The sequence below is a fragment of the Amblyomma mixtum genome, chromosome 9 (genome assembly GCF_055824585.1).
Source record: "Amblyomma mixtum isolate Tamu chromosome 9, ASM5582458v1, whole genome shotgun sequence".
Taxonomy (NCBI): Eukaryota; Metazoa; Arthropoda; class Arachnida; order Ixodida; family Ixodidae; genus Amblyomma; species Amblyomma mixtum.
This window is the reverse complement of record NC_143020.1, coordinates 61,656,698-61,678,715: the sequence shown is the minus strand read 5'-3', so window position 1 is coordinate 61,678,715 and position 22,018 is coordinate 61,656,698. Positions and strand designations below refer to the sequence as shown.

At 45.4% G+C, this 22,018-nt stretch overlaps 1 protein-coding gene across 1 annotated transcript; it reads left to right on the top strand.

Annotated features, from left to right (window-relative positions):
- The first annotated feature begins 2,447 nt into the window (after positions 1-2,447).
- Positions 2,448-10,913, top strand: LOC149329282 (uncharacterized). The gene is made up of 9 exons (XM_089562178.1): positions 2,448-2,658; positions 4,145-4,191; positions 5,056-5,103; positions 5,261-5,296; positions 5,478-5,580; positions 7,141-7,295; positions 8,829-8,882; positions 9,918-9,953; positions 10,790-10,913. The coding sequence occupies exons 1-9, from the start codon at positions 2,592-2,594 to the stop codon at positions 10,835-10,837; spliced, it is 594 nt and encodes a 197-aa protein (XP_089418304.1). The 5' UTR covers positions 2,448-2,591; the 3' UTR covers positions 10,838-10,913.
- The last annotated feature ends 11,105 nt before the right edge of the window (positions 10,914-22,018 follow it).

The following is a 22,018-nucleotide window of genomic DNA, read 5'->3' as shown; positions in this document are numbered from 1 at the left end:
TCAAACAGGCACTTAACACCATTTCCTCACACCTCTCCCAAGCGGGCCTGCAACCCGCTCCGGAAAAATCTGAACTTCTACTCATAACACGCAATAAATATCAACGTACGATGAACCCCTCCATCTCCCTCACCCTAGCCGGACAACGCATCCCCCGTGTCGACTCTTGTCGCATCCTGGGTACGCCACTGACCTCCAAAACTTTCACCTCTGCCTACAATCAGCTCATACGCACATGCCACTCAATCACACACTTACTCCGCCGCGTAGTCTTAAAACATGCCGGCCTCTCCGAGACACATGCCAGCCGCCTTGCTCAAGCGCTGGCCCCGAACAAATTCCTATACTATATCCCTTACTGCCCCCTTACAAGTACACAACAAGACAAACTAATGCGGGCCCTCAATACACTATACAAAACAACACTAGGACTCCCCCCTCAGGCTTCTACATATACCCTGTACAGAACAGTCCTTCTCCATCCCTTTCCAGCCCTCCTTAACCTGCACTGGGAGAGACAAATCATCCGCCCTGTCCAGTTCATCAGCTGGACGGTGGATACTATCACAGACTCCCTACTCGCCCAAATCTTTCCCAGACCCACTGCAGTAACCGATCTACCCCCCTAACCTCCGCCTCACACCGATTCCATGCAACATATCCGCCCACACACACGCAGGCCGTCGCCGAGCATACGCATACAACCACAAGCCACCCTTGGACGCTGCGGCGGTGGCCTACACAGACACCTGTCTCACGGAAACGCGGGCTCCTTCCTCCACCCTTGCCTCTCTACAGCCAACACTAACACAACCGGTCCATACACCTCCCCACCCTCCACGCTCGCCCTAGAAATACCCGGGATCGCCGATGCCATCACACACTTTGCCTCCTGCCCCCCGCCCCCCAATACGTTGTCTATACAGACTCGCAGGCAGCTCTGCGTGCCTTCCATGAAAGAGCCCTCCCTTTCCCTACCCGATCGACCTTAGATGCCGCCCTCTTAGCATTAAGCCCAAGACCGGTGACCCTTCGGTGGATCCCTGGTCACATGGGCATCTCCGGCAATCAGCTGGCTCACCAGCTTGCCTGCGATACTATACACCGGGCGCCAGAGATCCCATGGACGAGCCCACCGACGGAGCAGGCGGTCAGGGCTTAAAGACACACTGTCGACGAATACTACACGCAGCAAAAATTGGAATTAGCTGGTCTGCCACCACCACACCCATCCTTATCGATCCATGAAGCTCGCATTCTTCGCCGAATACAATTTAATCTCCTACGTACACCAGCCAAACTTTATCTGTACCGGCACACTTCCACACCTCAGTGCCCAAACTGTCCACACACATATGCAGACATAGAACACTGCCTTACACAGTGCAACGTAGCCTTCCAGTCCCCCGCCTATCCTTTTCCGCCACCCCCACCGTGGCCCATCTGGCTTGCTTCCTGGGACTTGAACCTGCAACGCGCCCTCGTCGCCTTGGCCCACGACCTATTGAACGCCTAACATAAAGGCTGTTAATAAAAAGTGTCACACCACCGCAATAATCAATATATCAACAGAAAGCCGTCGGCAGGCTTTCATTTTTTTTGCTGTTAACGTTTCTGCAATCGCCAAAAGCTTTTCTTGTTGGTATTTTGTGGCACTCTTAACTGCCCCATGCGAGGGATGGAAACAGTAGAAGTAAGCCTTTGCTACACACCGAAAGAATGCACATATACCTTCAATATCTCCTTAACAGCCCCTTAAAAGTTTCCAAAATTCAAAATTTTAGTCCAAGAATGTTGGACACGAACTAAAATGTAAGCTGAGAAAGACTCACAAAGACCGCTGCGCCATAGATGCGATCTGAAACTTTCTTGCTGTGCAGAAAGAGACCTAAAGTAATTGTAATGAGCCAAACCGCACCCGAGCGTTTTTGAGGAAAAATATTCTTTGCGGTAGCCACGGAATACGCATCGCGCTCTTTATTCTTCATATACCAAAGCACATAACTGAAATCATTATTTGCATGCTGCATTTAAAGATAACATGTGATCAATGCAACACAAACTGCAGTACCAGGCATATTCTTTCGCTTTCTTTTTATAAACTCAGCGGGTGTTTCTCATGGGTTGCGTGTTTCCATATAAGGTGCGGCAACCGCCGTACTGTAAGCAACGACTCGCATTGCTTAGTTGCCACCGGAAGCGACAAGCGTCCTTCAAAGAGAAGTTCGGTGAAATGGACGCGTGCATTTTGATTTTTCCTCGCTGACGCACGAGCGCGAGCCGACAGCAGCTGTCCGCCGGATCTTTTTGCGTGATATCCTGCCACGTGGGGTGGTCGACTCTCTGTGAACAAATATAAAAATAAAGTCAGGCAGCCAAAACGCTAGAGCGCTAATTTTCATCCGGTTACACTGCACCTGATTCCTTTACAGTGAACTCAAGCAGTACGCACCACGTGTACCCTCAATCACCTTATATTTCTGTCGGTAGTTCTGTACGGCTACATATGCTTGCACTGTCAGCCAGCGAGGTATAAAAGCATTGCCCCTTGTAAAAGGTTCGGAGTGAAGTCCTTTATTCGACAAGGAAACATGCGGACAAAGTCGGCCATCGTGTTTGTGTTCGCCGCTGTGCTCCACGCTGCAACCGCTGGCAGTGGTAAGCTATCCATACTTCGTATGCTGTTACTATACTATCAACGTGTATGCAAAGCTAGAAAAGTATGGGAAAAGCGAAACCTCTCCCTTTGTAGCAACACAATTTTGATTGCTTTTTCGTCTTGAGGATGCAATAAGATTTGAAGCCACGCTTACCTGTTTTCCCAATTACCAGCTCTTAACAGTATGACACCGTAAATTCTACTTACCTCTAGCTTTATTCCCACTTAGCTAAATGATCCCAATGCATAATAAGTGAATCGTATGTACGAGTTTACTTTCCTACCTCAAAAGGCTTCTATAAGTTTTTAACAGGAATCACTCCGTTTGGCATGCGACGCTCTGTGGTAACTCGCATGAGCTTCAGCAAACCGACAGCTTTATGAAAAAACAGTGGCGGTCCCACAGCATTGGTTTTAAGGGAGGACGGACGGACGGACTTTCGTATACCAAGAAAAAAAAGAATAGAAGCAAGGATTTTCTTATTTGAATTTTATTTGTACAAAATTGTTGTTTTTGTTGTTGAATGGCGGGTGATATAGATATTATACCATAACCCATGCTTTGACTGTTAACAGTTACGAGGGAAATATACATTTCGATACAAGGGGAAAGCAGGTCGTCGGCTGAGATATCCCGCCAAGGCATGTCCAGGAAGGTCAAAGCTCCTGCCCGGGCATTTCACGAGCGGGGTTAGAGGCCTACGTTTCTCAGTTTGGGGAAGTGGCTTTGTTCCGCTCTGAGTCCCCTCCGACAAGGGGCTGGTCGGCGTCCTTGTCAAGCCAACAAAAGGGATAATCCCCTCGCTGGCGTCGCTGTGTTCCATGGTGGGGTAAAGACATGAATGGGTGGCTCCTTGCCACCCCGACGAAGTTGCTAGCCACCGCAACCGCAGGATAATGGCACCGCCCGCCGCCCTCGTCGCCACGCCGACGACAAGGCAAGGGAACGGTGGGGGCACGTCAGGATCAGGATACCTCGACAATCAGTACAATATGTACTCGTACAACTACTAACCAGCATAAGGTAGAATTTTGTGAAGTAAGGCAGCGGCTAACATGGTGAACGCACAAAGTAGGAGACCACTTGACGCATCGCAGACGAAAAAGCTCAAAAACTGCATCTCGCCCTATGAGAACCCGAAAACGGACGTTCGGGAAGATGTACAAAGGCCTGGGAGAGGGGAAGGCGACCCGCCACCCCCCCCTTAGGATCGCCACTGTCACAAAAGAAATTCTGCGGAAAGAACGCAAAAGAAAAGAAGAGCCCAGAACAAAGCTGGACCCAGCTCGCCGCACTTATCTTCCAGGGTCAGGCTGTGTTCTTGCTGCGAGCTTGTGCCTCGATTGTATTGTGCGTGGCCATCCACAAAATGGCCCAGATGTGCACTCCTTTAAACAGAATACTTTGTTTTTCTTATGCTCGAGTTGTTCTCGATGTAAAACACCCAGATTAAAATCTACGCATGCGGTTTTCTTTTCTCGCAGTTCCTTGCTTCACCATTACTACGCCTGACTTTCTTACGACTAGTGTGGTATGACCATTTTCGCATTTATTTGTCTATAAGCTAGAAACTCTTTGTAATTGCGCAAAAAATGCACCAGTAATTGGTTAGAGGTCTTTCTGTAATTTATTGGCTATTATAAATGAGCATAGTGACGATAACGTTTTATGCTGAACGGGAGTGCGCTTTGATGGAACGTGATAAAGGATTCTCGTAAATGAGTTACAAATTGATGGGGACAAACGGCGAAGAAACATTAAGTGAATACTTCCTCGTGGCGCAGAGAATAACATCCTCGAGCTAGTGCTTCCACCGAGTGCCTTGCATATAAAAAACAGAAAGAATGCAAGGTAATGCTAATCGCTTCTCATAAACTAATGCTAAGTGAATGTGGTCAGAACCTGCAGAAAGAAAAAATAAAGCTTAGCTCAGATCTAAATCATTTGGACGGCCTACTGCTGTATCTTCTGTGTACTCGTTCCGTCTTTACTGAAGTGGTGTTGCCAAAATTTAAACCGCTTTAGCAGTTAATTAGATAAGCTTTTGTGAACAACTTCAAACATTTATTGCCGCTATTGATGCATGAAAATTTTAAATATTTGAACACGCAGCATTTGTGTTCCTGACGAGGACATTACTGGAAAACTTTACATATATAGAAACTGGGTTCAGTTGTGTAAGAATCAGTGTGCAATACGAAAATAGGCAGCGTATATATTGGAGCTGCGAAAAATGCTTTATAAGCATTATCCTTAGTCGGGAAATCAAACAACTGAAGAATAGAAACACTGTGCACTTCGTCTCCTTCATGTTCCCCTTAAGGTTTCGTGATACAGCTTATGCAATGTTCTTCCAATGTACTCCAGCAGCTAACTAACTACGCTTTCCCACCAGACACACTGTTACGAGAACTCACCCATCGACATTTGTACTCCGTTCAACGTAAGTACTTATGTATTTTTACCATTATTTATTTCAATTTCTTCTGCTAACTTATTTGGCCCAACGCAGCAGTGAGCAGGCAGTTTTTGAAAATGTCTTTCATTTTAGCTACTATGGGTCACAAAGGAACTTATCGTTTCACGCTCTGTATTTTCAGGACAATGACACAGAGAAAGTGCGCGAGCTGATAAACGTGAGTCTTCGAAAAAGCCGTGGATTTCTGTATTCCGTTAAAGATTGTAATCAAAATTCAACAAAATTCAACCTTTGCATGCAAATGGTGCAACTTTCTTCTGAGTCTTCGAACATTTCAAACGTGCACGAGCTGAATGAATAGAAGACTTGCATTCAATCAATATTCTTTATTTTTTCAGTGCACGAACTACGATACAGAGTACAAGGTACTAGCGCTGACGTACTTGTTAAACGATGCCGTGGCATCTACACTTCCAGAAGAGGAGCGCAACCAGAGCTTGAGTACGTACAATATGCAGGAATTTTTACAGAAGCGCCTAAGTTAATTCAGTAAAATTTATTTGGTGAAAACATATGTTGCAAGATACAGGTAAAAGCTACACCGCCTGGTGGTGCCGAGTTCGGCTTAAAATGAAGAGTTTCATAGCAACGTCAACATAGAGAAATGGGCCGCCGTCCTTAGATCATTTCTTCTTAACTAAACTTTTCAAATTAAGAAACAACGCTATTGCAGCTGATATCAGAAAGAAATAAAGAAAGGAGAAAGAAATAGGAATGAAAGAAAGGAACGAAGGAAGGATGGAAGGAAAGAAGAAAGAATGTAAGAAAGAAAGAAGGAAAGAAGGAAGGAAGGAAGGAACGAAAGAAGGAAAGAAAGGGAGAAAGAAAGGAATAAAGGAAGACAGAAAGAAAGAAAGGAAGAAAGAAAGGAAGGAAGAAAGAAAGAAAGAAAGATAGAAAGAGAGAAAGAAAGAAAGTAAGAAGGAAAGAAAGAAAGAAAGAAAGGAAGGAAGGAAGAAGTAAAGAAAGCAAGAAAGAAAGAAAGAAAGAAAGAAAGAAAGAAAGGAAGAAAGAAAGAAAGGAAGAAAGAAAGGAAGACCACTTGCAGTCGATAGCTAATGTTGCAGAAGCCTCCACGTTAGCAAACGCACCGCTCGGCGTGTACGCTGGGCTGCATAAGCAGCGCTACGGGGGCTAACCGTCTTTGTCAAAAGTAACCAGGCTGCATGGTTTGCTTATAGCTTGTATAGTGGAGCCCTTGTGGATTTCGTAAAGATCAAAAGGCGTTGGTACGAAAGATCAAAAGGCGTTGGAAGGTAAGAAGACCCCCAGTCCTTACCTTTAACGACGATTTCAGCTGCAGGGAAGCTGTAAGGCCTCCACTGTACAAGCTAGAAGCAAACTATGCAGCCTGGTTACTTTTGACAAAGACTGTACCAAGTCTCCACTCATTAGTCGTGAGGGTGGCTGTGCGGTGAAAGCTGCCTGACCAGTAGGTTGGCTTGTTGCCGACGCTGGCTACTCCTCGGCGCCCGGACTATTCTGCCAGACCCGCCACGTTAGCCCTCAAAAGCGTCGCACGCTGTGTGGGGTTGAGGTCGCTGAAGTGCTGGCCGCAGTTCTTTGCGAGAACTTCTTTTTAGGATCGGGAACGGGATCCATCGTAACGCTGGTGCAAACGTAAACGCAGCGACAATAGCTAAGAGGGGTCTTCAACGTCCAGCCTGCGGTAGTTTTCCTTTCGGTTGCTGCTAGACTAGACGGCATGCTGCTCGCTACCAGCGACGATAGAGTCCCCAGTTACGTTACGTTTCTGCTGCTTCTTCATCACAGAGTCCCGAATTTGAACCAGAGAGGTGGAAAAACGTTTCTCAACAGCGAATCAAAATCTCTTATCAATAAATGCATCTTTCGCTGCCGGACAAGCGGCAACAAAATCAAGAAATACTCAACTGTTAGATTTTTCACAGATTTCTTCCTCCCGCAGTTTCCACAGATTTCTTCCGGCGATGCTGACAGCTGACATCGAATTATGAACTTTAAATTAAATATTTCTTGCAGCTAGGGCTGAATTCATCGCAAGGTGGTGCGTCACGGGGAATCCTCTTCCAACATTCCTCTACAACCTGACATGTGAGGACTACCTGGGCATGATTCAGGTTACGTGCGGAAAACCCGTTACTTTTAACGTTCCCGATGTCAACGGCCTGGGAGAGGTAAGTGTAGAAATGCAAGTCCTGCTTTTACAGCGAGAGCTCTACTTCTCGGGGTAGGTGGTAGTGATTTATTTTTAAAAATAAAAAGGTGAAGCAAAAGTGTGTTGCCGGCCGCGGCAATTGCTATCTAATATCTTAAGCACCCGAGCTGCAGCCGCTGGAAATGAAAGGAAAAGGGAGAGGATAGTGAGGAGAGTATAGAGGGGAGCGAAACCAGGAAAGGACAGGGGAGTGCTTTGTACACCATCCGATTTCGATGCGGCTGAGACAATGACCAACAATATACCTCACAAGGTAAACCGATCTTAACTGCGTGGTGGTATCCCCAGCTACAGCAGTATCAACGCGTGATATGGCTATGACCACTGGCTACCTGACCTTGACCTTTGACCTTGATATTTGACTGCAGACAGTCGGCACCATATAAGCAATTACCTTCAGTGCATCACAAGGTGAAACCGAACTTAACATCGTGGTGGTATGCCTCAAGCTATGGTGCTATGACCGCATGATCATATCACTATGACCACTGGGTACCTGACCTTGACCCTTAATCTTGATCCTTGGCCTTGACATTCGATTTGTGACAGTGGAGGCTATGCGTAACAGAGTTTTCACTCGTGTAACTAGGCTCAAGCTACGTTGAACCACAGGTATTTTTTTCCCAAATTTCACTACAAAAAGAGACTAAAATCACAAGTTCTACCGTGCATGCAAAGCAAATGAAGGTAATGGTTCTTTGCCCATGAATAGCAATGTCTTACTGGCGTTCTTCATCTCGCGACTGCCTTCGATATAACATTGTAGGCAAGTTGAGTGGAGTGGTTTTGTGCGGGCTCACATAAATATTTAGGCAATGGAGGCTACGTGCGAGGACGTCAATTTGTCATTTGGGTGAAGGGCTTGGACTAAGGAACTGCCTTTTTTGCAATTGGATGTAAAATTGGAAGCGGGAGAGCTAGCCATGTCATCGGAGCACCCATAAGCTCCGCATTGGTCGACTTTGGTCTGCTGATGGCTATGACCGTTTAGTTTGCGCATAATCGTCGAGGGTCGTGAGGATTGTACGGGAAAATCGTATTTATTTTTATTCCATTTTGAACACGGGGCGGCCAAGGACGAGGGGTTGTCTTTTACGATTCTTGGTTGCTCTGCAAAAGACTGCCGCACCTAAAAGGCCACAGTTTAAAGGCAGGAAGCGATCTAGAAAGTATTGCTAATGAAAACGTGCGCAATAGTGCATATTGTGGATGCTAGTCTTCCCGTTTTTGTTGCACTCAAATAGCAAGCCATGCACGACTTAGACACTTGCATCTTGATGCATGCACGCCGGTGCATACGCTTATTTTGGCAAGCGTGAGCAATGGGTGAGAGCATGTTAGCATACACTTAACATTTCTTTTGTGACAAAAAAGCTGGTTACGAAACACAAGTTTGCGAAAGCCCAAATTTTATTGCCATGGACATAAATGTTTTAAGATAGCAGTGTTAACCCGCATATGACCTGAACGGCTGTCTTTTTCTTGTTTCAAGTGCGCCCAAAACAATGAAATCGAGCAGCTGTGTACAGAAGGACAAACATTCACCGTAAGTATGGCCAATTGCTGTCATCTGTGCACTTCTGAATGGTTCCTGAAGGATATTATTTAACCAACTTGTTTTATCGCTTGTTCGGAGTTCTAATTTTAATATGCACCCTACATGGCTGCAGAAAAGCGCTCAAGAGCAGTTTTGAGGCCCGTGTACTGTGCGATGTCGGTGCACGTTAAAGAACCCCAGGTGGTCGAAATTGCTGGAGCCCTTCACTACGACATCCCTCATAGCGTGAGTTTCTTAGGCACGTTGGACCCCAATAAACCAAAGCAGAAATTGGAGAGCCGCAAAGCTTGCAATTGCGATCACGGGTACATTGTCTTTGCTTTGAACTATGTACAGAATATGATTCTACAGCTGAGTAGTTTATTATGACTTCGATACGTGTTTCCCATCGTGCTCCTTATAAACATTTCATTGTGAGAAAAACATGTGTGTAACTTCATCAAGTCACATAAAAGCCGCCATCAGTTGTCCGCTGATTTTACAGCAAGATCCATGCAAATACAGATAAATACATGTGACATTAGATGAAGGGAACTGATGGCGTCTCTGCTTTTTCTACTACCTTTCCCTAGACCTTTATGAATGTACGAGAAAAAGGCCTCGTCTTTTGGTAATTCATTAGTCTGAAATAGCACCCGTGAAAATTGTCAAGGATTCCTTTGGAAATGAGTCGTCATGAAAATGAGCTATAGCCTTGAGATAAAAACTAGTGGTCTGTTCTTCACTACCTGAATGGTTTGACGCCAAATTTATCAAAATAAAAAGTACAAGTATAAGTTACCTAGAGCGACTAGGCTTTAAAATATTTATGCAAGCGGTGTTGAAGTGACTATTGCAATAACACAAAAAAACGAAGTAACTACTTTAGCTAACGAGTGAAGTTTTGTACGAGAGCATTTCGCTCAAAGCGAAGAGTCAGTTTCAGACACTTAGATAAACACACCAGTACAAAGGACTGCACACAAACATCATTGATAGCGTTGCTAATCATGATCGCTAATCATAAGTTACATTATTTTTCAGTGGAAAACCTTCTCTGAGTTGATTGAACTACTAAGGGTAAGCGACATTTTTGCTAATAATGTATTGTTCAGACAAAACACATTTGTCGTTATGGTAGCGGGTTGGCTTTACGCTTGTTTTCTTTTAAAAAAGTGGTCATGATACACTTAGTAGTTTTTGATGACAATTAAGGCTGTTATAACGGAATGAGAAAAAATTATTAGCGCTAAATTAGAATCCTCTACATGTGCGACATGAAGATAAACCTTATGATACGCATAACTAAAAATGTATTTCGAGGAATGTGAGGTAATTTTTTTATAAGTGCTAGAATAAAAATTTTTAACTACCTTTTTTGCACCGCTCAGGAGGTGCGCTCCAGTAGTTGATACAGAAACTGAAAAAGATGTCTTACAAAATGGTTCAAGGACTTTTAGCGTTGATAGATTGTGTAGCACTATATTCCTTCAATCTTTCCACTGTTCTTAGACACCACTGCATGTTGGAACATTGAACCGAGACACTTTTTTTTTGCGCTGTGACAATTGTCTGCTTCTGTTTGCGCTGACAGCTAGCCTGTGCAGAGCAATACTACCAAATGGGAAATTTTTACTCTGCAATTCCGTAGCATCGCAAGAGTCCTGGTTTCAGCAACACTTAAAAGTGCAATGTGCTGAGCTATTTATGCTTCGATAGCTCGACTAATAGATCATTAACGCGCAATAAATCCGCCTGTCTGCCCGTATTCAATTTGTACTGGAACATTAACACCCGGTCGGTTCAGGTGTTAGTTTAATGAATCACAGTCCTCAAACAAAATTCGCTGTATGCATCGGGTCACCAACAACAGAAATTGGGCTCTCTTTGATAACTCTTGTTTTCTTTTTTTTCAGTGCATTTATTTCAGCATCATACCGATTCTGCCATACCCTGAATACTGACGACGCCGAATGGCTTTCATCAGCATGTAGTAGAAAGAGTAGGAATGTAGCTCCTTGATAACATTCAGTCTAGTAAAGCAAATAAAATAAAAGTTTTGTGTTCGGTTTGTTTTATTTTTAAGGGATTCTTCGATATTGGTAATGATGATGACGAATTTTTACCGCACAAGGTCATTTCTGACCAAAGCGCGCATGGTACAAGGTTATTGTCTACTCAAGGTAGGGCCGAATACCCGTTTCTGAAGCATTTTATCCCAAAGAAACCGATCATCAGACCATGTGAAAGCTTGTACCCATGTAATCACCGGTGGGCACCCGGCGCACTGGGGATCTGACAGAGCACGTACTGTATGCGTGGTGGTTGCTCCAACGACTAGGCCATCGCTGAGGTGGTTAGGTATTAATTTGGTCATGTAGTTCAAGGAGAGTAAATTCTATTGCACTTGAAGGAAAAATACTCGTAATGTTTTAACGTAGTTAAACCAAGCAGACCTGCGAAAGCATGTGTCCATTCTTCACCCTTTCTTTCTGGCATCCACATGTGCACGCAACCGCATTTCTCGCTCATCTTAGCCCCCTCTCTCTATTCGACAGCAGCTGACATGACGCCTTCATCCCATTGGCTGCAGCTTGCGCGACGCTCCTTCAAACTAACTCGAGCTTGCCCGAGTTTCTACGAGCTCTACACAAGATTCTTGGTTGGGACAGAGTAGATTGAGACCCTATGTTGGGACTCTCCCGCACCACTAATGTATCGCGCGTTCTTGGTTGGGACCGTGTTAAGTAGTGCGTTTGCTCTGAAATTTCGAGGACGCTTATGCTTCTCCTTTTAAGAGTAGAACGCGCTAGCATTATGGGGCCGCCGCCGCTTATCGTCAGCCGCTATCGGCAATCGCAAGTTGACGGAAGAGCTGCACAAGTCCTCCGCCACTGGTGCTTCTGCGGGTGCCTTAAAGTACGTTGTCGGGCGAGTTGGTGACTAAACATTACGATTCAGTGAGGGCTGCTAGTCAGCGCTGGTGTGTGTCTCTTTTGTACCTTTTTTCTGGCGTTGTCTTTGTTCATAATGCCCCCGACATTTTTCACCACGAATGACGCTACGGAGCCACGGTAGTCTTAGACTGCCGCGACGCCATGACTGTGACGACGACGACAACGACGCGGCTTTTCCGCCTCACGAGCTCCTTCGCGCTTTTGCGTTAATATAACGTGACGCTCGTCACGGAGCAGTTCGCCATTTCACCATTTCAATTGCTTCTGTTACACTGGATGAGGTGGGGCCCAGTAGGTCACTTCGACTCTTAGTTTGTTCCGCCGTATATGACCAATTAAATGAAGCTGCTTCTTGCACTACATCTCAAATCTTATCATTTCCATGCCTGACGGGAACTAAAGTTTTTTCCCCATAAAATTGCGATGTCTGTGGTAAGTGGCGACGCTGTATGCAAGTTCTGCAGATATCACAAAGGGAAAAAGAGACCGGAAACTAGCTTGTAGCATTAGCTAACCAGCGCCTAGAGCCTTTGTTCCCGTTTCCTTCGCGAAGGCTTCGACAGTGGAAGCATGCAAACCACCTCGCATGCCGTGCCTTTACTCAGTTGACAAACTCGTGCTCCTAATACCCCTGTTACACGGGCGTTTTCAACGACAGTTCAGTTGACCGTCAGTTGAACTGAACGGCAGTTAGCAGTGTTACACGGCAGCGCTAACTGCCGTTCAGATCTCAACGGCAGTTGAGTTCGACTGAGATCGGGGGCCCCAGTTGAACGGCCAACTGACAAGATGGCGTCCAACGGATAAAAAAATTTCCCGTAGTGGATTGCCTTGGCTCAGTGTACTGCGGCATGCGCAAAGCAGCAAACTAAAAAAAGCCCTCCAAATAAAACTGGAGACGCATTAAACACACATATAAGAATAAAACAAAACAACATGGAGGTTTACTTAGTTATTAACGTGTATTCTGTCCAAGGTTCTGTCTACCTCGGTTCTGTGTTGTGATCACGTGACCACGTGATCACGTGATTTAAGACTATCCCGCGAAAGTGCGAACAGCGCATTAGCAGCATGGAAGCGACCGGACAAAGTACGGCAGCGGCGCAGTGCGGCCCCGTCGTGGCCAGGCGCTTCATGTGGACCGAAGCGATGACTAATCTTCTCATTGATCTATGGGAAGATTACCTCCCACAGCTTCGAGCTCAGAAGCATAACGCGTCTGTGTACTCGGAGATAACGGAGCGTTTCAACGAGCTGATTGCCAACATGAGCTGTCTCGTTACAGTCAAGCAGGTGCGGCAGAAGCTTGAGAATTTGAATCAACAGTACAGGTAAGTGACTGCATGTTAATAATTCATCAATACAAAACTTTGCTGCTTAAAGCGTTTTGTAGCGAAAGCAACACCAAGCTAGCAGAAGCGCATTTCACGGTGCCCAGCGCCGTACCACGTGCGGCACTTGCTCGCTGGGCAGGTGCGCCGACTTTTGTCCGCGCCGCTCCTTAATTTAATGGGAAGAAAATGCGCAGGAAACGTGCAGTATGTGTCTTTCTGCTCGGGGGTAGAAACTTGATTTACTCAAAAAATTTGAAACTTGATTAACTTGATTTGATTTTGCAGAAACTTGATTTTACTCGGTGAATATCAATTTTAAATAAAATAATGTTCCACAGTTGTTCGTGCATTGCTCGCAGTAAAAAAACAACAACGAAATGTCCATTTTTATGGTGCACCGAAAGAACCACATAGTTCCGTACATTACCACTCAATACCTTGAATGAGAAGAAATGTTGCTACCAAATTTATGAGGCAACTGCTGTTTATTCTCCTCTTTATTTACAGAAAGCGCGTGAGATGCGCAACCGGTTCTGGGGCCATCCAGTGGCCTTATTTCTACCGGCTGCATAGGTTTCTGGGGTCGCTTCCATGCAACAACGGAAGCCTCTTGGAAGAAAGTTTACAGGTGTGTCAGTTATGTGTTCCGTGAGGTGAAGATTGGGATGTGATTTTTAAATCAAACAAACCGTTTTATTCTTGCAAAGGCGCAGTATTTATTTTATTTTTATTTAGTAAGGAACCCACAGCGCCGTGGCATTACAGTGGGGGGGGGGGGGGGGCAATGTACAAAAAAGAAGCACACATGACACCTCCGCTCGCAGGCAGAGTTACAAGCATAAAGCGTTCGCCATGTACATCTCACTTCAAAAGAACACATCACAATTCCATCACATCATTAAAGAACGAAAGAACGCATCATTTGATGTCACACTCACAACATCGCTCGGTAGTCTGTTCCATTCTCTAATGGTTTTCGGAAAAAAAGACATTTTAAACAATTCAGTTTTTGCCGCGAATTCGCGGACTTTAAAAACATGGTCAACACGGTTGGATCTATAAAAAGGCTCCTGCACATACCTTTCGCGTTCAACCCGAACAGTTGAATAATAAACAGTATGAAATAGCTTCAGACGCAACTTCTTTCGGCGCGTGTCAAGCAATTCCCAGTTGAGTGCATCCTTCGTACGCGATGCACTGTAACGAGCCCCGCGAGTTCCAGACACGAAGCGAGAGGCAATGTTCTGCACCCTCTCCAACTTATCTTTATCTCTAGCAGTAGGCGGGTCCCAGACAGTGCACGCGTAGTCCAGAACCGACCTGACATAAGTCTTGAATAAAATGTCACGACATGACAGTGGAAAAGTGCTTGCATTTCGGCGAAGAAATCCCAAGTTTCTGCATGCTTTAGCAGAGACATAATCGACGTGACGGCGCCAGCTCAAATCAGGAGTAAAATAAACGCCTAGACATTTAAATTCGAATACCTGTTCTAACATTGTGTTCCTAATAACATATGAATACACATCAGGGTTTTTCTTTCTTGTAAACTTCATATGGACAGTCTTGGACAAATTCAAATTCATATTCCATTTAACGCACCACTCTGAGATTCTGTTCAAATCTTCTTGGAACATTTCAGCATCTCGATCACTAGTGACAACACTATAAAGAATGCAGTCATCCGCAAATAACCGCATTTGGGATACTATTCCGTCACCAATGTCATTCACGTAGAGCAGGAACAATAGTGGTCCTAACACGGAGCCCTGGGGAACACCAGACACAACCTGCACTCTTTGAGACTCGGCGCCATTCATAACCACAAACTGCTGCCGTAAACATAGGTAATCATTTACCCATGATATCACTTGAGGGCTAATATTGTAAAAAGACATTTTTTGAATTAGCAAAGAATGCGTCACGGTATCAAAGGCCTTTTTAAAGTCCAAAAACACGCAGTCCACGCTAAGTCGCCTGTCCAGTGCCTCAGCCAGATCGTGCGCAAATTCAGTCAGCTGCGTAGTACACGATAGGCCCCTTCGAAAACCATGCTGACGAGGATTAAACAATGAATGTGCGTCCATATGTGCTGCTATACTGGTGAACAAAATATGTTCGAGTGTCTTGCACGCAACTGAAGTTAGAGATACCGGTCTATAATTTGATACAGTGTTGCGAGGGCCAGATTTGTAGATTGGCACAACACTTGCAATTTTCCAGTCATCTGGAAGGCAGGATTCTTCAAGAGATTTTTCAAAAATTATCTTTAAGTAGGGTGCAACCGACTCAGCACACAGTTTGTAGAATTTGTTTGGCAAGTCATCAGGACAACCAGCCTTAGCAATGTTCAGATTCTGCAACAGAGACTGTATACCGTTGATGCTGATCACAACATCATCCATAACACTCGCCACTGGCTGGAAACTCTGGGTATTCATATCAGCATGTTCGATTTCAGAGCTGAAAACAGAGCTGAAATATTTGTTAAAGAACTCAGCTTTTTGTGCATCATCATCAACAAAGGTGTCACCAGAAACAAGAGGTGGTATAGTTACAGAGTCTTTGCCATTTCTCTTTACATGTTTCCAAAATTCCTTTGGATTTTCTTTTAATTTCGTCTCCATTGAAATGCCAAACGAATTCTTTGCAGCTGCCACAACAACTTTCATTCTTCCGGCAATTTCCTGCAGCTTGAACCAATTCTCACGCGTCGCATTTCCTTTAAATTTAACGTAAACACGTTGCCTTTTGCGCGTAAGACTGCGTAGCTCCCGAGTAAACCATGGTTTGCTTTTACTCCTCCTTTTCGTTAATATCCATGCCGGAACAAAGCACTGCCTCAGTTCAAACATCTTATCCTTAAATCTAGACCATAGTTCAACCACTCCAGAGTTATCGACATGCGTTTCAAAGATCGTTCGGTACTTATTCAACTCTTCGTTTATCTCCCTTACGTTTGCTTTTTCATAGTTATATACTCGCCTATGTGCTGTACCAGCGCTCCTTACATGTTCAACTTTCATTTCACAAAGCACAGCACTGTTGCAAAGAAGTTGCAGTAAAAAGCAATGTGACACAACAGCACAAGGAAGTGTACTGGGTTGCTTATGCCAATGTTACTCTTTTAGGTGGAACTGGTAACAGAAATGTCAGCCGGTGCAGAAGTGCTGGCGTCCGCAGAAGAGGAGGTGGCGGAGACAACTGCTCTGGGCACCGACGAGGTGTGTGAAAGTGGGACACCATCCCTGGCAGGGAGCAGCACTTCAGATGGGCCTGCAGCAGCAACGAATGGAAGACAGAGTAACCAAAGAGAAAAGCGCAAGAGAGGCTCTGCATTCGACAGGCTGATGAATGCCTATGAAACCGAGGCCAAAAGAGCAGCTCTGCTATCGCAACAAGAACTAAAAATAGCCAGAAAAGCTAACCGTTTGCAGCAAGAGGCAAACAACATACAGAGAGAGTTGCTTAAAGTTGTGTCTAGGTATTTTCAAAGCCCAGATCAATAAAGTGCAAAGGCATGAGCACGTCTTTTTTTTTTGTTGCTGACAGTCTATTACTGCACAGCAATATAAAACAGTTTTTCCGGTAAGATGATGCACAACCACTTGTCGTTATATAAATTTTATAAGGTCTGAAAAGATTCCAAAACAGAGAGTGGTGAAACTTACGCATTCATGGCCAGGAGATGCCTTGCCAGAGCACCTCGAACTCTCTCAGCGGGTACACTTGTGGTGCTGCTGACGTTCACTGGCTGTGGGAGCTCACTTCCAAGTTCCTCACTCCAGTGGCTGTCACATTCATCGCGCATTTGCTCGCAAATGTTATGAAGTACGCAACACGTTTTAACAATACAATTGGCATTGCGAATGTCGCATTCTAATCCCTTTAAAATTCGGAACCTTGCCTTCAATCTTCCGAAAGCATTTTCTACCACACGCCTTGCTTTCGACAGAGTGTAATTGAAGATGCTGACAGCTTCATCCCCAGTGTGCCGGTGAGGGTACGGCTTCATTAAGTGAGGCAGTAGGGGAAAAGCTTGGTCGCATAATATCACAGCTCCAACCTCTTCTCCTCCAATCGCCTTTGCTGGCACAGAAAAGTAGCCTGCATCAGCTAACTTTGGTATCAGAGTGCTATTATAAATACTTGAATCATGGTTTTTCCCAGGAGATCCCACAATCATGTGCATGAACTTATAACTATGATCTACAAGTGCCAGTAAAATGATGCTATACCACCCCTTGTAATTATAGTAAACTTGGGCGTTCTCTTTAGGCGGTGAAACTTTGATGTGGCACCCGTCAAGGGCACCAAACCCTTGTGGGAAACCGGTCACCGCTGTAAACTGACGGATGTGGTCTTGCATTTCTTGCCTTGTGGGCATCTTGATGACAACAGACTCAAGTTCTTCCACTATGAAGTGACAGAATTCTCGGAATATGATATTGACAGAAGGGCGGCTGACTCCAAAAAGATTGGCCACAGTTCTTTCTTCTGCCGAAGTAGCGAGCCTGTACAGAGAGATCGCGACGCGTTTTTCCAAGGAGATGGCCCTTCTCATGTTCGTGTCGAATCTCTCCAGCCGCCTGCAGCAACTCACAACATAGGCGAACGTCTGCCTTGAGAGACGAAAGTTTGCCTTAAAATCTTGCTCCGACAGCGTTGGCACGGTGGTGTCGTACCATGACGGCGGCCGATGCAGTGACCACACTCGTGGCTCCTTCGTCCGCAAGTGGATAGCGCATGCCATGAGGAAGCGGCACCGCTTCTCCGCTGCTTGCCTCTTCTTTTTGATAGTGGCTTTTCTTTGCAGAAGAGCGCGCAGCTCGCATCTTTTGGCCGAAACCAAAGCCTGCTGCTGAACCAGAAGAAGCAGCAGCTCATCGCGGCGATCACGATCGCGCTGGTTCGCCAACCGACTCAAAGACATCGCGCGTGCGTCGAGCAGTCGAAGTGAGAAGAAAAAGAACGATGACGAGCAGCGAACCGACCGACATCGGATAGTCTTGGCTACGAACCGACGTCGTAACGCAAATTTTTACCCAAAAGCAAAAGAAAATACACAAAATTTGTCGCTATAGGAAATAATATGTACACGTAAATTATTTACTCCACAAAAAAATATGTATAGGTTGTTTTGTTTTTATTTTCACTTCGCTCTAGATGCGATGTCACGTGGTTAGTATGCTAACTGAACTGAACGCGACGTGCTCGTGTAACAGCAAGCGAATCCAGTTGAGTTCAACGACAGTTGAAGTACTCAACTGAGGGGTAACTGAACTGCCGTTGAAAACGCCCGTGTAACACGGGTATAAGCGTCCTGATAATCTGGGACCGGCCTATGTCGCACGTTCAGGCCTCTGTAATACATACATAAAAGCTTCATCTATACCGTGGACACACACCAGACCTGCTGCCGATTAGCTTAATATATTCGGTACAGGCCAGGCAGGTTAGTGACGTGAGCACCGCAAAAGCGCTGAGCACAGCACAAAATGTAGGGTAGGGAATGTAATGTGGCATCAGCAATAGAATTGGAGTCTTCAAACTGCAACGCACATAACGGGATAAGACAGGCCATAATGAAATAAGCACACCATTAAGTTTGTACGATTACTTTTCCACCTCGTTTCTGTGCTGACTGGGCACTAGTCACCGTTTTGTCATTCATAAGCGCCTGCTCCGCAGTCCTCCAGAGCATGTTGAACTTGACCATCGCATTAGATTGCCTTGTAGTGAAAAACGCCCATATTGCGTGCACTAAATTTGGTTTTTCTCGTGCACATGATCGTCGCCACATAGAACGTCAAGCTCATTCTGTCGGCCGTTCGGCGCAGAGTTTACGGGTTAAATGGGCAGTCAGTTGTTTGAGCACCGGCATGGCGTCTGCGAGCATACTGTACCACACCCTTTGAATTTCCACGTACGTGTTGTCCGCTCTTTCTCTTTCCATACATTTCGAGCTAAAAACGTAATTTTTAGCGCATCAGGCTACGATCTATCCAAGATGTCTTCATTCATGGAGTGTTAGCCGTGACCACGCGTCGTTCGCTACCACAGGGTTCCTGGCGTTTTCCTAAGTTTTTATTCGGCGACCACTCCCTACCAGACCCAAGGCTAGTTATGCAGAGATGGCTGTCAACCATACGTCCGGTCTGATGGAACAAGACGGCACGTACAATAAGACATTGGTACAAGTGTACATATGGAGCATCGAAAACCTTGGTTCAGTGGCAGGAGATACAAATGCAGGTTTAGTACTTCTTAGGATAAGTCTACAGCGAATATTTGCACACTTCAACGCTAGTTCTTTCCGTTCGGAAGGCCTTAGAGTGGGGCGCGTGATAACTCATGTTCGACTAGCCTTCAGCAGGACGACGCATGCGTTTTTTTGGATGTTTGTCGTTCAGTGGAAGGGCCTGGAGTTCGGCGTTTGCGCTCTTCTCTGATGATCCTGACAGCAACAAGCCTGCACGACAGATTGGCAGATACAATGTCCCAGTTCTTGTTGGCAGTTTCACATTTTTTTCTTCGAATAGATAGCCAATAAGCACGGAGACATTTGCATGATCTGCCTGAATATTTACAGACTAAAAATAATCTGTGCCACTGATTAAAATTAGAGGCTGGAGGAAAATCATGCTGTAGCGCTACGTGGCTGCTCACGAAATGATTTTATCTGCTCGCCAAGCAAAAGTGGCTTCAACTCACTGATTTTTTGCATTGTCGCACGTATTGCATTGTTTAAATTTTAAAGTACAACCAGGTTTTCCAGCTTCCGATTTATTCATAACAAGGCACTACATTTGATTCACACCGAAGGGCTTACCGGAACATGAAAATACTATGCGCTTAGGTACATGGAACTTTCTGGATTCATAATAGCAATAGAGCCGCCACGGTGGCTCACTGGTTATGGTGCTCGGCTGCTGATCCGAAAGGCGCGGGTTGGATACCGGCCGAAGACACTGCGAGATACGTAGTGTTCTGCGCATGTGCATTCGTTGCCCGCAGAGTCGCTGTGTACGCTAGCTCACTGCGTGCGCCCATCTGAAAGTGTCTATTAACACAACAGCGTTAAAGGCCCCGTACCCCAGAAAATCCGATGCCGGCTACGTGAGCGAAAAATCATGGGCATGGCTATGGCAGGTGGTCCCCAGAGAGCAACCTAGGAGACAGGTGGGCCATGGCGTCATCACAACCTGCCCACCAGATAGTGAGTAAACTGTCAACCGTGGGAGGTGGCAGTTAATTCGATGATTGGTCGCTCAGGAATGGATGCCGGGGCCGCAGAAGGCCCACAGCTAGGAGCACCAGCCATCGAGTGCAGTGGCGTGTCGCTGAACAGCTGCAACCACTGCGCCAGGAGGGGTATGAGGACTTGCAGCGGTTTATGAATATAAAGTATAGAATAAGCATCTGCATTTGTGGGAATTAATTCATTACGCAATCGCGCCATACCCTTATGGCAGAGCTTAAGTGCCCTCTCCGAATTTGTCCGGATGGTTATCCTAAGTTTAGGGGATCAAATTTCTGACAAGGCGTCTGTATTTCACCGGAACAGCGCGCACTAAGACACGGACAAGAAGGGAGACACGACACACACGAGCGCTGACTTTCAACTAGTGTTTATTGTTTGGAACGAGGCATATATACACAGTTCCAACAACACAAGGAAAACAACCATCCATTCATAGATTCATAGTCAATTCATGCATGTCACACTGAACAAGGACGATAACAACATTATCGAGAGCAATGTTGTTATCAATGTTGTTAAAGCGAGCAATGGCTTTCTGCTTCGTGGCTGGTAAGACCAACACATGTGATGGTTCATTTATGTGAGTCATCTTACGTCATCTCATTCTAAGCTGGTGAAACGTGCCGTGGTGAAGTCATGCTATCACAACGCGCTTAACAAATCCTGCATGCACTCCATGCAAGATAGTTTCCTTCGCCAAACCGATCGGCTCGTTAAGGCTGGTTATCCCAAGCAGCTACTAGTATCAGTGTCCGAATCTATTCTCAGTAGCTTGAGCAAAAATGGAAAAGGGAAGCAGGCAGATTCAGTGACGCGGAAGGAAAAAGAAAAAACTACTGTTGTACCTTACATTCATCATTTCTCCCACAGCCTAAAAAAGATAGCGAATAGAGCACGAGTTAAGGGATCGGCTCCAGATAAGCTTGGGAAGATGTGCAAAATGGTTAATACTGATTTCGTTCCCAGAGATTGCGACATCAAGCATGAAAATCGATTCGTGTCATGTGAAGAAGGTGTAGTGTATGCCATTCCCTTGTCATGCGGCAAGCTGTATGTGGGTCAGACGGGGAGATGCCTCAATGAACGCCTGAAGGAGCACAATAATAACGCACATAACACAGTAAAAGGGCATCTCGGGATTCATTGTAGAGACTGTGAAAACAAAACTTGCCACCCTGACTTCACTAGCACACGAATTTTAAGTAAACACAGTGACCAATTAACACGCGAAATAATCGAAGCAGCGCACATCGCCTGGTCTAAAGACGCATGCGTCAGTAGCCCCTCTTTATCTATCAGTTCAAAAGAATTGGCATTTTTAGTGAAAGGAAAATGATAATGTTGTTATCGTCCTTGTTCAGTGTGACATGCATGAATTGACTATGAATCTATGAATGGATGGTTGTTTTCCTTGTGTTGTTGGAACTGTGTATATATGCCTCGTTCCAAACAATGAACACTAGTTGAAAGTCAGCGCTCGTGTGTGTCGTGTCTCCCTTCTTGTCCGTGTCTTAGTGCGCGCTGTTCCGGTGAAAATGAGTTACCAACTTGCCCAAGCATCTGTCTGTATTTCACTGAAGGCAAAATGAA

What these genes read in the sequence shown, in the direction of transcription:
- LOC149329282 (XM_089562178.1), top strand. Translation starts at nt 2,592, where the DNA reads ATGCGGACAAAGTCGGCCATCGTGTTTGTGTTCGCCGCTGTGCTCCAC. An exon ending in ACTTTCTTACGACTAGTGTG is followed by an intron (nt 4,192 to 5,055) that starts GTATGACCATTT and finishes CTTTCCCACCAG; the next exon opens with ACACACTGTTACGAGAACTC. An exon ending in CAGAAGGACAAACATTCACC is followed by an intron (nt 8,883 to 9,917) that starts GTAAGTATGGCC and finishes ATTATTTTTCAG; the next exon opens with TGGAAAACCTTCTCTGAGTT.